The sequence below is a fragment of the Pleurodeles waltl genome, chromosome 8 (assembly GCF_031143425.1).
Source record: "Pleurodeles waltl isolate 20211129_DDA chromosome 8, aPleWal1.hap1.20221129, whole genome shotgun sequence".
NCBI lineage: Eukaryota > Metazoa > Chordata > Amphibia > Caudata > Salamandridae > Pleurodeles > Pleurodeles waltl.
The window spans coordinates 1,144,939,294-1,144,956,112 of record NC_090447.1 but is presented as its reverse complement, the minus strand read 5'-3'; the positions used below and the strand labels follow the sequence as shown (position 1 = coordinate 1,144,956,112).

Genomic DNA, 16,819 nt, shown 5'->3' with positions numbered 1-16,819 from the left:
GTCTGAATATTTTGTTTTTGACAGGCATACTGTCTCCTGTGTCCACATCATGGGTACACAGGTGTGTCTGACCAGGGGTTAGGGAAAAGAGCTCAGCAAACTGCTGGAAGACTTGCCTGCAGTCAGCTTGCTGTTGGCCGGAAAGGGTGTCTGAATAGATGACTCCATTTACTGTGCCATCCTTAGGGTCAGTGGAGAGGAGATCAGGGAGAGGTTCACTCTCTGCTTCCTGGTCTTCATCTGTAACCATCAACATGTTTACATCTGCCCTGTCATGGAAGAGTTTTAGGCGGTTAACATGGATCACTCTCTTGGGGGTCTTGCTAGTGCCTAGGTCCACCAGGTAGGTGACCTGACTCTTCTTCTCTAGCACTGGGTAAGGGCCACTCCATTTGTCCTGAAGTGCCCTGGGAGCCACAGGCTTCAGAACCCAGAATTTCTGCCCTGGCTGAAACTCAACCATAGCAGCCTTTTGGTCATACCACATCTTCTGGAGTTGTTGGCTGGCCTCAAGATTTTTGCTTGCCTTTTCCATGTACTCTGCCATTCTGTAACGTAGGCCTAGTACATAGTCCACTATATCTTGTTTAGGCTCATGTAGAGGTCTCTCCGAGGCTTCTTTTACATGAGCTAGTGGTCCCCTCACAAGATGGCCAAACAGAAGTTCAAAGGGGGAAAACCCTACTCCCTTCTGAGGCACCTCTCTGTAGGCGAAAAGCAGGCATGGCAAGAAGACATCCCATCTCCTTTTGAGTTTTTCAGGGAGCCCCATGATCATGCCCTTCAATGTCTTGTTAAATCTCTCAACATGACCATTGGTTTGGGGATGGTATGGTGTGGTGAATTTGTAAGTCAACCCACACTCATTCCACATGTGTTTTAGGTAAGCTGACATGAAGTTGGTACCTCTGTCACAAACCACCTCCTTGGGAAATCCCACTGTGGTAAAAATACCAATGAGTGCTTTGGCTACTGCAGGGGCAGTAGTGGACCTAAGGGGAATTGCCTCAGGGTACCTGGTAACATGATCCACATCTACCAGGATATACGGGTTCCCTGATGCTGTGGGAGGTTCAAGTGGACCCACTATATCCACTCCCACTCATTCAAAGGGGACCCCCACCACTGGAAGTGGAATGAGAGGGGCCTTTGGATGGCCACCTGTCTTACCACTGGCTTGACAGGTGGCACAGGAGGCACAAAACTCCTTTACCTTCTGGGACATATTGGGCCAGTAGAAATGGTTAACTAACCATTCCCATGTCTTAGTTGTCCCAAATGCCCAGCAAGGGGAATGTCATGGGCTAAGGTCAGGATGAACTCCCTAAACTCCTGAGGCCACTACCACTCACCTAGTGGCACTAGGTTTGGGATCTCTTGCCTCAATGTAAAGGAGTCCATCTTCCCAATAGACCCTGTGTGTTCCACTGACAATTCATTTTTCTTGTTCAGCTGCTTGCTGTCTTATGCCTTCAAGAGAGGGACAAGTTTCCTGCCCCTTCCACAGCTGTTCCCTTGAGGGTCCCCCTGGGCCCAAGAGTTCAACCTGATAAGGTTCTAACTCCATGGACTCAGTTCCCTCAGTGGATAGAACTTCTGGGTTTTTTCTGTGCTGAAGCTGGTTCCCCAGTCTTCTTTCCTTTTCTCTTGGAAGGTTGGGCCATTATTCCAGACTCCAAAACTTCTTTTTCACCCTGTGCCCTGCACTGTGCCTTTGTTTTGACACACACCAGTTTAGGGATACCCAGCATGGCTGCATGGGCTTTGGGTTCTACCTAGGCCCATGCTGAGGACTCCAGATAATTTCCAAGCATACATTCTACTGGTATAGCAGAAGTGACTACCACTTGTTTCAGGCTTGTGACCCCTCCCCATTCTAAAGTTACCATAGCCATTGGATGTACTTTAGTCTGATTGTCAGCATTGGTGACTGGATAAGTTTGTCCAGTCAGGTATTGTCCCGGGAAACCAGTTTGTCTGTTACTATAGTGACCCTGGCACCTGTATCCCTCAGGGCTTCTACTCAAGTCCCATTAATTAAGAGCTGCTGCCTGTATTTTTGCATGTTAGGTGGCCAGGCAGCTAGAGTGGCTAGGTTCACCCCAACCTTAGAGACTAATGTAGCTTCAGTGTGAACCCTGATTTGCTCTGGGCACACTATTGATCCCACCTGGAGACTGGCTATTCCAGTGCTAACTGGAGTAGTAGTTGAAGTGGAACCTTTCTTGGGACAGGCCTTGTCTCCAGTTTGGTGTCCATGCAGGCTACAGCTGCGACACCAGGCCTTTTTGGGATCAAAGTTTTTACCCTTGTATCCAAATGAGGATTGTGAAGAGGCTTTGGACCCACTGTCCTATGCAGGTTTTTGGGGCCCTGTAGAAGACTCTTTACTTTTTCCCTTGGATGTCTCAACACTCCTCCCCTGGGAAGGCTTTGTGATCCCTTTCTTTTGGTCACCCCCTGTGGAAGTCTTGGTCACCCTTGTCTTGACCCAGTGGTCTGCCTTCTTTCCCAATTCTTGGGGAGAAATTGGACCTAGGTCTACCAGATGGTGATGCAGTTTATCATTGAAACAATTACTTAAAAGATGTTCCTTCATAAACAGGTTATACAGCCCATCATAATCATTTACACCACTGCCATTAATCCAACCATCTAGTGTTTTGACTGAGAAGTCAACAAAATCAACCCAGGTCTGGCTCGAGGATTTTTGAGCCCCCCTGAACCTAATCCTGTACTCCTTGGTTGAGAATCCAAAGCCCTCAATCAGGGTAGCCTTCATGAGGTCATAGGATTCTGCATCTTTACCAGAGAGTGTGAGGAGTCTATCCCTACACTTTCCAGTGAACATTTCCCAAAGGAGAGCACCCCAGTGAGATCTGTTTACTTTTCTGGTTGCACAAGCCCTCTCAAAAGCTGTGAACCATTTGGTGATGTCATCACCATCTTCATATTTTGGTACAAGTCCTTTGGGGATTTTTAGCATGCCAGTACTTTCTCTGACCCTATGTATGTTGCTGCCGCCATTGATGGGAGCTAAACCCATCTCTTGTCTTTCCCTCCCCATGGCTAGGAGCTGTCTCCAAAGCCAATCTTTTGACCATCCTGGCTAACAGGAGGTCATCTTCATTAATGCTGCCCTCAATGCTTCCAGAGTTACTGGACTCCCCTGTGGAAGAACCAGTATCTCTGACTATCACTTGTGGAGTCAGGGTTTGAGGGACCCTGGCCTCCCTAACTAGGACAGGAGGAAGGGAATCATCCTCCTGCTCACTAGCTTCCCCCTCTATAGGGTTATCCTCAGAGGGGTGGTCTCTTGCAAACTCTGCCAAAAGCTCCTGGAGCTCAACTTTGGTAGGGTTTGACCCAGTCTTTATATTTTTTAGTTTACAGAGAGTCCTTAACTCTGACATCCCTAGATTCAGGTAAGGGTGAGGTTGAGTTCCACCACCGTCTCTTCTGTGCTCGACATTACTTTTCTAAAAGTTGGGATACTTTTTAAGAATCTAAAACTATTTCTAGAATTTAATCCAAACTTTTACAAAACTTTTAAAGTCTAAAAGAAATGCTAACAGGGACTTACACAAGGCCCTAGCCCTAGCAGGACTTTTAAAAATCTAGAAAAATAGCTCAATTTGCAAAAATCAGTTTCTAATGACAATTTTTGGAATTTAGTTGTGTGATCAGGTATTGGCTGAGTAGTCCAGCAAATGCAAAGTCTTAGACCCCACCGCTGATCCACCAGTGTAGGAAGTTGGCTCTGTATATACTATTTCAAAGTAAGAAATAGTGTGCACAGAGTCCAAGGGTACCCCTTAGATGGTAAGATAGTGGCAAAAGTAGATAATTCGAATGCTCTATTTTGTGGTAGTGTGGTCGAGCAGTAGGCTTATCAGAGGGTAGTGTTAAGCATTTATTATACACACACAGGCAATAAATGAGGAACACACACTCAAAGACTTACTCCAGGCCAATACGTTTTTATATTGAAAAATATATTTTCTTAGTTTGTTTTAAGAACCACAGGTTCAAGATTTACATTAAACACTTTAAATGCAAGGTACTTCACTTAGATACTTTAGGAACTTTGAATAAAAGCAATACCATATACAGTCTTTGTGAAAATGGCAATAAGCTATTTTCAAAGTGGACACAGTGCAAAAATCAACAGTTCCTGGGGGAGGTAAGTAAAGGTTAGATTAAGAGGTAAGTAAAACACTTACAAGTCTCAGTTCTGGTGCATAGGCAGCCCACCTTTGTGGGTTCAAGGCGACCCCAAAGTTACCACACCAGCTCAGGGCCAGTCAGGTGCAGATGTCAAAGAGGTGCCCAAAACACATAGGTGCCTATGGAGAACAGGGGTGCTCCGGTTCCAGTCTGCCAGCAGGTAAGTACCTGCGTCCTCGGGGGGGCAGACCAGGGGGTTTTGTAGAGCACTGGGGGGGACACAAGTAGGCACACAAAACACACCCTCAGCGGCACAGGGGCGGCCGGGTGCAGTGTGCAAAGCAGGCGTCTGGTTTCAGGTAGAAAACAATGGAGAGACCCGGGGGTCACTCTAGCGGTGCAGGTAGGCACAGAGGGGGCTTCTCGGGATAGCCACCATCTGGGCTAGGTAGAGGGTCGCCTGGGGGTCACTCCTGCGCTGAAGTTCGGTTCCTTCAGGTCCTGGGGGCGGCGGGTGCAGTGTTGGTTCCAGGCGTCGGTTCCCTTGTTACAGACAGTCCCGGTCAGGGGGAGCCTCTGGATTCTCTCTGCAGGCGTCACTGTGGGGGCTCAGGGGGGTCGTCTCTGGTTACTCACTGGCTCGTATTCGCCAGGGAGTCCACCCTGAGGTGTTGGTTCTCTGAATCTCGAGCCGGGGGCGTCGGATGCAGAGTGAGAAGTCTCACGCTTCCGGCGGAAAACATGCAGTCTTGGAAAGTTGCTTCTTTGTTGCAAAGAAGTATCTGGTTTTGAACAGGGCTGCTGTTCACAGGAGTTTCTTGGTCCTTTAGTCCAGGGCAGCCCTGTGAGGCTTCAGAGGTCGCTGGTCCCTTTCGGATGCGTCGCTGGTTGCAGGTTTTCGAAGTTGGAGACAGGCTGGTAGGGCTGGGGCCAAAGCAGTTGTCGTCTTCGTCCTTCTCTGCAGGCTTGTAGGTCAGCAGTGTGTTTAGGTCTGGGCCAATTGCTACTGTCCTTGAGGGTGGCTACACCCTCTTGGTGCATCCTCCCTGTGGGGAGGGGGGCACATCCTTAATCCTATTGGGGGAATCCTCCAAACTCAAGATGGAGGATTTCTAAAGGTAGGGGTCACCTCAGCTCAGGACACTTTAGGGGCTGTCCTGACTGGTGGGTGACGACTCCTTGTTTTTCTCATTATCTCCTCCAGCCTTGCCGCCAAAAGTGGGGGCAGTGGCCGAGGGGCGGGCATCTCCACTAGCTGGTATGCCCTGGGGCGCTGTAACAAAAGGGGTGAGCGTTTGAGGCTCACCGCCAGGGGTTTCAGTTCCTGCAGGGGAAGGTGGGAAGCACCTCCACCCAGTACAGGCTTTGTTCCTGGCCACAGAGTGACAAAGGCACTCTCCCCATGTGGCCAGCAAGATGTCTGGTGTGTGGCAGGCTGGCAGAAACTGGTCAGTCTACACTAGAAGTCGGATTGGTATTCAGGGGGCATCTCTAAGATGCCCTCTGGGTGTATGTTACAAGAAATTGCACACTGGCATCAGTGTGCATTTATTGTGCTGAAAAGTTTGATACCAAACTTCCCAGATTTCAGTGTAGCCATTATGGAACTGTGGAGTTCGTGTTTGATAAACTCCCAGACCATATACTCTTATGGCTACCCTGCACTTACATTGTCTAAGGTATTGCTTAGACACTGTAGGGGCATAGTGCCCATGCACATGTGCCCTCACCTGTGGTATGGTGCACCCTGCCTTAGGGCTGTAAGGCCTGCTAGAGGGGTGACTTACCTATGCCACAGGCAGTGTGAGGTTGGCATGGCACTCTGAGGGGAGTGCCTTGTCGACTTAGTCTTTTTCTCCCCACCAGCAAACACAAGCTGTGAAGCAGTGTGCATGTGCTGAGCGAGGGGTCCCCAGGGTGGCATAAGACATGCTGCAGCCCTTAGAGACCTTCCCTGGCATCAGGGCCCTTGGTACCAGGGGTACCAGTTACAAGGGACTTACCTGAGTGCCAGGGTTGTGCCAGTTGTGGAGACAAAGGTACAGTTTAGGGAAAGAACACTGGTCCTGGGGCCTGGTTAGCAGGGTCCCAGTACACTTTCAATCAAAACTCAGCATCAGCAAAGGCAAAGATTTAGGGGGTAACAATGCCAAGGAGGCATTTCCTTACAATGAGCACTAACCCTCCACTTTGACTACCTCTTCGGCAGGATCAGCTGCCCAGCAATAGTGCTAAACCTGAACCTCCACAATTTACACCTCCAGGGACAAGAGATCAAGCAGATCCAGCTGATAGGTTTAGATCTCTAGTAAGAGTGTGAATGACATTCTGGCTGCCCACGCTCCTTCTTCTAAGTATGTATATTCAGACTTTTGGACTTGATTTCTTTCCTGGGGGGAGTAAAAGCAGGTTGACCCACTACAGGCATAATTGTCTGATGTTCTTTTGTTTGTGTTGTCTTAAGCCTGGCAAGGTTTTCCAATAGGCATTTAAAGGTTATATGTAGGCCCCTTCAGCGTTTCTTTATTTTCTTAGTCAGTCTGTAATATTCAAATCACCTTTAGTGATGCCTTACTTAAAAGGGCTCACTCAAACACTCAAAACATTTTCCATATTTAGTTGTTGACCAGGCCAACACTTCAATGAAGTAGGTAAGATACTAGCCTTGTGTTGGTGCCAATTAACAGAAGACAGGCTGATGATTGCCCTTTTATCAGTATATGATGAGTGTTCTACCAGGCAAGATGCCGTTTTGCACTCCCACTCGTTATAGAACATTCTCACAAGAGACACAATTGACTTTGATACTTGTAAAGTGATCTCTTTTATACTTGCTGGAAAAAAGTATATATATGGAGAAAAAAGTACATAATGTTGTTATATGTCAAACAGAGTAAAAACCAATGTTGTGGTCTGCCACATGTTGTTCACAAACAGAAGAAGGTGAAGTATAAGCACTAAAGGTTGGTCGCATTGAGGCATGTTCAAAATAGGATCAGATGTAATTGTCCTGCTGTTGGTCTCTCAGCTAACATGGGCTAGAAAAGTTGTAAGGTATGTTACCACACTTTCATGTGAAATATAGAGAAAACTATATGTGCAAATTCCTCACTTTAGACCACTTCTTGGTACCGTATTACTGAGCCAAATTCTCATTGGGTAGGAAAAGTTATACATCTAAAGATTCTGTTAAAACCTATTTGTTAACGGTTGTGATTCAATCTAGCAATAGTAAACATCTAGTCCAATAAAATGTATTTTGTTTAATCTATTTATCTTTCCTTTAGAGCCTCCTAAAGATTCTGGGGGATCATCAATAACCGCATATATCGTTGAAATGGCTGAAGGCACCAGTGGTAAGAGTGAATTTACAAGGTTTGATTTTAATATTTTTGTTTTATTTCTGACTTATTTCAGCTGTACATATTTAATGAACAATGTGATAATATTTGGGTGTCTCATTAAATATACAACAATTATACATTAAATAGCCATTGTACAGGTATATCTAAAGGGAGATGCATTAACGCTCCAATAACTATGAAGCATAAAAACATATGTCACAATTCATTTACATATCACACACACAATTCTCATGTTCAGCATTGTTTTTTTCACTTCCATTTTTATTCTATTATGGATATGTAGACCAGACAGGCTTTAGGGAACATCAGAATATCAATCGCAGTCCTGCTGTCACATGTAACTCAGTTTGGTGCTCAAACAGGAAATTCCACAGAGGTGATCGGATATGAAAGTGGTTGGCATTGGCTCAGTAACACTACTCAGGGAAGTGTGTGTGTGCGCAGACGTGTGTACACTAAATTATCCAGTATTGGATCTTTCATAAATTCACATGCTTGAATCATCCCCGTCGTCGAAGTGGGAGTCCCACGGTACATAAAATAGCAATAAATAATAAATATTTTTTTTTTGCCATAGGCTATAATGGAGTCAGAGCTTGCTCATATAGCCTATCCATGTCCTTTTGTGAAAGGACCCAAACCTGCCTGCTGTCCAATCAGGCACCATCACCCTCTAGAACCTTCTCCAGAGAATCTCCCTTCCTCAGATTTTCTACTGCACGTCGTGTGAAGGGAGTCTCCCTGAGCTCTGCTCAGTTTTTTCTTCTACTTCAGAGATTTTCTCTCAAGAAAGCTTCAAATATGTCAGATTCTTCTAGAAAAGGCCTTTTCCGCCCTTGCAAGACCTGTGGGAAGAAAAGGCTCCATGTGGATGACCCACATAAAGAATGTCTGTACTGTCTCTACCCACAACATCAGGTTAAGGATTGCAAAATATGTCGCACCTTCTCCACAAAGACCCTCAGAGACCGGGAGGGCAGACTCCTGACATGGTTACAGGCCAAATCCTGTACTTCAGGTGAGGAGAGTGGGTCAGAGAGGCCACATAAAAGGTCCAGATCTGAGGACCTAGGCCACATAGAGAAATCCAGAAAGAGGCAGAAATCTCATCATGGGAAGGGCTTACAGACTTCAGTCTCCTCTGAGCCTTCCTCTCCTCTTCAAAAGAAGGATTCTTACCATCTATCTCCTTCTTCAGAGCCTTCCACTTCTGGAAAAATGACTCTGAAAATTAGAACAACGACGACAACACCGTCGACGACCGTGACGACGACGACGGTATCTACATCTACCGTCTCCACTTCATCGTCGACGAGACCGTCGTCAGCGTCGACAACCCTAACATCGACGGTAAGGGGTCCGATCCCTTCTCTCCAGACTCCATCGGCACCGTCGACGACTGCCCCGTCGACTATAACCTCAGCGACGTCATTCTCATCGGCGCTATCGCCATCGACGGGGTCAAAGAAACTACCGTCGACGACACTACCGTCGACGACACTACCATCGACTAAATCAGCGTCAGCAAAATCATCGTCGGCAAAATCATTGTCGAGACCACCGTCGACGGAAAAATCTGCACCATCCACGGCTGCATCAACTTTCACGCCATTGACAGCAGTGATGCCTAGTGGACACGTTGAGGCCATTCCTACCTCTTCCAGGTCTCCAGCTCTCCGAGCCATGATCAGCATCAGAAGTCTACCTGCACAGGACGTTTATCCAAACGACACATCTCCAAACAAGGTGTCGGCTTTACTACCCAGTCATCTTCTTGACTGGGAGGAATCGGACGAAGGTCCTTTTGGAGATGCACATAGCCCTTTGCAGCTCCATGTCAAATATCAAGACGACGATGAAGAGAACGAGTATGAACAGTATCAACCATACTACTCTCATCAGGACCAATACTATGAAACATGGGATCCTCAACACAGAGACACCGTAGAAATGCCTTCCTCCTTAATCCAGGATTTACAATCCATGCTTCAGGATTATAGGAGAAGGTTTCCAGCGGAAGTTCAACCACCGGCGCCGGTCTCTACGGTGACGCCAGGTAATGCTCCTCCTCCTCCAGCTACTCCAAGATCAACATCACACTCGGTGTTAGCTGCACCCCCCAGAGATGAAGGTTCCACTTCAGGGGAAGAAGAACAAGAAGAAGGAGAAATTTCTACTCCACAACATCCTACAGAGGAATGGGATGATTATTTGGCCCCCACTCCTTCTCCACCACCTCCTCGCCCCTCTGATTCTCCGCCTGAGGACATAGGTGGTTTCCATAATCTTATGGACAGAGCCGCAGTACGTTTCCACCTACCAACATCTGTCTCCCAATCGGAATGTTTCCTGCATGATTTCAAAGAGCAATCACGGAAGTCGATACGGTCCATTCCGATTATTGATTACATTTGGAGCAAGGGCACAAAGATTATGCGGAATCCGGCTACTGTTCCTCCAGTTCCACAAAAACTGGATAAAAAATATAAGGCGACCCAAGATTCTCCGGCATGCCTTACTGGCCATCCAAGGCCTGATTCGGTCATCTCACAGGCTGCTCAAAGGCGCTCCAAAAATCCATCAACGCCTATCTCCACTCCTCCAGACAAGGAAGGTCGCAGACTGGATAATATAGGCAAGAGATTCTCCTCAATGTCTGCAATCACTGTCAGGGCAGCGAATTCATTAGCAATTTTAGGCCGATATGATCGTCAAATGTGGTTCGACATGCAACCTTTCCTGGACCTCATCCCAGAAAATAAGCAAGAAGAGGCACGAAAGATCCTACAGGAAGGTGAGCGTGCGTCGGAAGAGATTATTGACTGCCCTCTGGACATAGCCTCTACTGGTTTCCGCCAACTAGCGGGCGCCGCTGTTTTACGACGACAAGGTTGGCTCAAGGCCACATCCTTTAGACCAGAAGTGCAGTCCCGAATTCTAGACATGCCTTACGATGGGGAATCTTTGTTTGGCAAACATGTGGATGACGCACTTCAAACCATTAAGACGGACACAGACACGGCCAAGTCCCTGGGTACCCTACAGTACAGGAAGCAGCCCTTTCGAGGGGCTAGAGGGAGAGGTTTCACCTCATTTCGAGGTTCCTTTCATAGACAGTACCAGCAATCCCAGTACAGGCCTTCATACCATCAGCAGTACAGGCAATCATCGACTGCCTCCTATACCAGACAGGGAGGGAAACGAAGACAGGGTTCACAATCCAGAGATCAACCCAGAAAGCAATGATTTTCCACCGGCACCGGCTATGCTCCCTCAATGCCCGCAACATCAACAAATAGGAGCAAACATTTCCAACTTCATCCAAGAGTGGAAGAAGATAACATCGGACAAGTGGGTGCTAGATATAGTGACAAGAGGTCATACCCTGGAGTTCACAGAAAAGCCACAGCTTCACCCACCAACATCAGGCAGATCTCTCCACCTTCTTCTGCTTCAAGCGGAAGTCTTCAGCCTTCTGGCCAAAGGGGCTATAGAGGCAGTTCCTCTGCAGCAACGAGGTCTCGGATTCTACTCCTGTTTTTTCCTCATAAGGAAGGAGTCTGGAGAGTGGCGTCCTATATTAGACCTCAGTAAGCTCAACAAGTTCCTTCGGAAACAATCCTTCAGGATGATCACATTGTCAGATATCTTGCACCTCTTGAATCCTGGAGATTTTATGACAACCTTAGATCTCCAGGACGCCTACTTCCACGTTCCAATACACCAAAAACATCGCAAATATCTCCGTTTTACAGTAGCCGGTGCCCATTATCAATTCAGAGTCCTGCCATTTGGCCTCAGATCAGCTCAGAGAATCTTCACGAAATGCCTTGCCCCAGTCGCAGCCTCCCTCAGAAGCAAGGGTTTCCAGGTGTTCCCTTACCTGGACGACTGGCTCATAAAAGCTCCGTCATCTCTACTAGCCTCAAAAGCCACAGATGCCTGCCTAAGACTATTCAACAGTTTGGGTCTAACAGTGAACCTACAAAAGTCAGTTGTGTTCCCCGCACGCAGGAGAGTTTTCCTGGGAGCAGAATTGGACACTATCCAAAACAAGGCATATCTTACCCTAGCAAGGCAGCAGAAGCTGACCCAATTGGCTGTCACAATCTCCGCAAGAAAGTTTGTTTCAGTACGACTATTCAAATCGCTTCTGGGCATGATTTCCTCAGCCATAGTCCTAGTACCGCTGGCAAGACTCAAGATGAGACCTCTACAAGAAGAACTACAACTCCAATGGACCCAGTCACAAGGATCCTTCGACGATTTAATAACTATGACATCAAGGATTCGGCAGACGTTAGAATGGTGGTCCCACATCAACCACCTCTCCCACGGTCTAACCTTTCTGGCACCAGTAGCAGATTTCGTTATCACCACGGACGCCTCCCTGGAAGGATGGGGAGGCCACTTACAGGACATGCGCATTCAAGGCAGATGGTCCAAGCTCCAAAAAGAGATGCACATAAATCTGTTAGAACTGAAGGCGATTCATCTTACGCTCAAAGCTTTTCTGCCACACATCGCAGGATCATCAGTGTTAGTCAGAACAGACAACACAACAAGCATGTTCTACATCAACAAGCAGGGAGGAACAAGATCCCTCTCCCTCTCAAGGGAAGCTCAGTCTCTCTGGAACTGGCTCACACGGAACAACGTCCGCCTCAGGGCAGAGCACCTGGCGGGGGTCAACAATGCTCTAGCGGACTCTCTCAGCAGGACAGACGACAACTGTCACGAGTGGGAACTCAACCAGACCATAATCGAGAGCATTTTTAAACGATGGGGTCAGCCGATCCTAGACCTGTTCGCCACCAACCTGAACGCCAAATGCCAGTTTTACGCCAGTCGATACCCACTCCCGGGGTCGTGGGGAAATGCTCTTTTGATAAGATGGTCCGGGATCTTTGCATACGCTTTTCCCCCCATTCCACTGATTCCCAGACTCCTCAGGAAAATGAAGACCGAAGGCTGCAAGATCATTCTCATAGCCCCCAAGTGGCCGAGGCAGTACTGGTACACGGAGCTCCTCCTCCGGTCAATAGCCAATCCAGTCCGTCTCCCTTGCAACCACAATCTTCTATCGAAGAATCAGGGTCTCATCTTACATCCCGACCCAACTTCACTGCACTTGCATGCTTGGCTCCTGAGTTCGGAGAGTTCCAAGATATGAACATCGACCAAGAATGTAGGCTCATATTATCTAAAGCGCGAGCGGAGAGCACGAATAAGACATACAAATTAAAATGGAAGAGGTTCTGTGTTTGGTGTTCTCAGAACAATTTTCACCCATTTCAAATCAATCCTGAGCAAATTCTTCCTTACCTGCTCTCCCTTTCCAAAGCTGGTCTTTCCTATGCATCAGTCAAGATTCACCTAGCAGCTATAGCCTCTTACAGACGATCGGCTAACATGCCGTCTATTGGTTCAACCAGAGTCATCAAACAGTTTATGAAAGGGCTGTTCCGCACCTTTCCTCCAGTTCGCTTACCTCCGCCAGAGTGGCACCTTAATATTGTTCTCTCCCAGCTCATGAAAGCCCCTTTTGAACCCATCCATAGAGCTGAACTCAAGTACATCACCTGGAAAGTGTCAACATTGCTCGCTCTCACCTCTACCAGAAGAGTCAGTGATATACAAGCGTTCACTACTAAAGAACCCTTTCTAGTTTTTTCTGAGGATTTCGTTATGCTCCGAACCAATCCCAGATATATTCCCAAAGTTCCATCTTCGTTCCACCTCAATGAACCAGTTATTCTACGAACCTTTTTTCCAAACCCTACTACGATAGCAGAGAGAACTCTCCATTCTTTGGACATTAAACGATGCCTAAAACTTTACCTGCAAAGTACCAAGAACATCAGGAAATCAGACCAACTCCTAGTATCTTATTCTCTGGGACGTCAGGGAACAGGAGTAACCAAGGCCACTATAGCCCGATGGATTTCTTCCACAATCCAATTTTGTCACACCAAGGCAGGAAAACCATTGACTAGACGCCCGAGAGCCCACTCTACAAGAGCAGTCTCCACATCGGCTGCTTTGTTCCAAGGGATTGCCCTTGAAAAAATTTGCCAGGCTGCGACATGGAAAACCACGCACTCCTTTACGCAGCACTATTGTTTGGAGTCATCACAAAGAACAGACTCTCTAGTAGGACAAGCTGTGCTACGCCATCTCTTTCATTAAGGTGAGACCTTTCCTTAGTTATAGTCATATGGTTTAAGATGCAGATAACCATGTTTCTATTGTGCTTCCTGGTGAAATATCTAAAGTGTATGTATCTGTATTCCTTCGTAACTCACGCTCAGAAATATATGAGTTTTCTATAAATGTTATTATTATTATGATTATTATTAACTATAATTGAGATAGAGGGTCTTCATGCTCGCACCCTCCACCCACGCTGGATACAATGTTTATCAACCATACTGCTGTCTATTCAGATTCAAGCATGTGAATTTATGAAAGATCCAATACTGGATAAGAAAACAAGTTACTTACCTGTAACTACAGTTATCCAGTATTGGTATCTTTCATAAATTCACATGCGACCCACCCGCCTCCCCTTTGATGCTCGCATTCCTCTCAGGTTTTAATTTTTCACTCTCGTGCTGGAAAATCTGAGGAAGGGAGCTTCTCTGGAGAAGGTTCTAGAGGGTGATGGTGCCTGATTGGACAGCAGGCAGGTTTGGGTCCTTTCACAAACGGACATGGATAGGCTATATGAGCAAGTTCTGACTCCATTATAGCCTATGGCAAACATTTTTTATTTATTATTTATTGCTATTTTATGTACCGTGGGACTCCCACTTCGACGACGGGGATGATTCAAGCATGTGAATTTATGAAAGATACCAATACTGGATAACTGTAGTTACAGGTAAGTAACTTGTTTTCTTATTTAACAAGTAGCCAAATAACTATTGCAGAGAATCAAGGAAATCCCAGGGGCCTGCCAAGTCTGTCTTGTACCCTGAGTCAACAGCAAGAGTTCTGGTTTTTTCTAGTTGACATGGATGCCTTCTGTGCATCATGTTTGCCAGCCTGCCACTAAAAGGTGACTTTCTGACCCCATGGGGTGAGGGCTTTTTTGTCAGATACAAAGCCTGCTCTGGGTGGAGGTGCTTCACACCTCCCCCCTTGCAGGAACGGTAACACTTGGCGGTGAGCCTTAAAGGCTCAGGCCTCCTGTTACAGTGCCACAGGGCACTCCAGCTAGTGGAGAAGCTCGCCCACCGGACAAAGCCCCACTTTTGGCGGCAAGTCTGGTGGGAAAATTAGGAAAAACAAGGAGGAGTGACCTCTTCAGCTAGGACCACCCCTAAGGTGTCCAGATCTGAAGTGACCCCATCCCAGCAGAATCCTCCATCTTGGTTTGGAGGACAGGGACCACTGTGCCTCCCTCCCCAAAGGGAGTGTGTAGCCACCCTCAAGAACAGTAGCCATTGGCTACTGCCTTCTGACCCCTGTAATGCCCTTGAATCTAGTATTTAGGGGCACGCCTGAACCTAGCTTGTCAGATTCCTGGAACCTCAAGAAGACAACAAGAATAAAGAAGGACTGCTAAGCAGAGAGGACTGAAGACACCAACTGCTTTGGCCCTAGCCCTAAAGGCCTGTCTCCAGCTTCTGAAGCCCCTGCTACAAAAAGGTGACGCATTCTGCAGGACCCATGAACTCTTAAAAGCCCCAAGAAGGCTGCTGCCCACCAGAGGACCAAGATCTTCAGAGGAAAGTGGCCCTTTCCACAAAGAAACTCCAGCAAAGGACTCCAGAACCGCCCTAGATCCGTGTGCCCTGCCCACTCTGCACCCTACGCCCACGGCCCGTGTCCAGGTGGCCCACCGGTCTGGAGCAGGTCAACAGGCGATTCTGACCTAGTGACTACCATAGCTTGACACCTCCCGACTAACACGACGATGCCTGCAGACTAAATCCAGAGAACCTCCTGCCTGTGAAGGAGCCGGACAAAGATACCAGATTACAAAAGGTACCCTGCACCCGCAGCCCCCTCGCCTTGGGGATCTCAACCCTGAACCTCACTCCTGGACCCAGCCTGCAGGCTACTTGTGACCCCCAGGGTTCCCCTATTCAAAAGCATTGGGAGCCTGATGCTAAGTTTGCACCCTGCACCTGGCCTCTGCTGCGCCGCTGAGGGTGTGTGTTTGGTGCTGACCTGTGGCCCCCCTGGTGCTCTCCTAAACCCCCAGGTCTGCCCTCCGAAGCAGGTCGATCATGCCAGGTGGAATATGTGGACTCTGCAGTGGGATCTGAAGTCCCAGTGGGTCCAACATCAAGGTGACCTCTCCACCCACATCCAGAATTCAAAGGAGACTGGGAAAGAGCTGCGATGGTGGCTACTGGACCACAGTTAAGTCAGCGGCAGACCCCTCTTCCTTCCCCACCTAGGGTTGATACTGGTGAATGAATCATTACTTCTGTGCTAGGGCGGCCACCTGTGAGTGGTGGAGATCAGAGGCCTCTTGTCTCCGGTGGAGTCCCATCTCCATATCAACCTTCTGGAGCTGGGAGTCATCTGCTTGGCAATGATAGCCTTTCTACCAGCCATCAAATGGAGGTTGGTACAGGTGCTCATTAACAACACCAGGGTCATGTGAAATTCCAACAAACAGAGTGAGTAAGGTCACAGACCCTATGTGTAGGAAGCTGGCTCTGTATATACTATATCAAAGTGAGATATAGGGGGTCATTCTGACCATGGCGGTAATTACCGCCATGGCGGAGGTCGGCGGTAGCACCGCCAACAGGCTGGCGGTGCACCGCTGGGCATTCTGACCGCGGCGGTTCAGCCGCGGCCAGAAACGGAAAGTCGGCGGTGTACCGCCGACTTTCCGCTGCCTGTCTGAATCCTCCATGGCGGCGGAGCGCGCTCCGCCGCCATGGGGATTCTGACACCCCCTACCGCCATCCTGTTCATGGCGGCTCTCCCGCCATGAACAGGATGGCGGTAGGGGGTGCCGCGGGGCCCCTGGGGGCCCCTGCTGTGCCCATGCCAATGCCATGGGCACGGCAGGGGCCCCCGTAAGAGGGCCCCAAAAAGTATTTCAGTGTCTGCCCAGCAGACACTGAAATACGCGACGGGTGCAACTGCACCCGTCGCACCTTCCCACTCCGCCGGCTCAATTCTGAGCCGGCATCCTAGTGGGAAGGTTGATTTGCCCTGGGCTGGCGGGCGGTCTTTTGGCGGCCGCCCACCAGCCCAGGGCAAATGTCAGAATCACCGCCGCGGTCTTTCGACCGCGGTGCGGTGTTCTGACGGCGGTA

At 48.2% G+C, this 16,819-nt stretch overlaps 1 protein-coding gene across 2 annotated transcripts in view; it reads left to right on the top strand.

The window, feature by feature from the left end:
* FNDC3A (fibronectin type III domain containing 3A) overlaps positions 1–16,819 on the top strand; it is a 1,418,915-nt gene that overhangs the window by 1,038,016 nt on the left and 364,080 nt on the right. For both annotated transcript variants that reach the window (XM_069205374.1, XM_069205375.1), the window contains one exon: positions 7,455–7,523. In XM_069205374.1, coding sequence (XP_069061475.1) covers positions 7,455–7,523 — 69 coding nt within the window. The remainder of the gene's footprint in view (positions 1–7,454; positions 7,524–16,819) is intronic.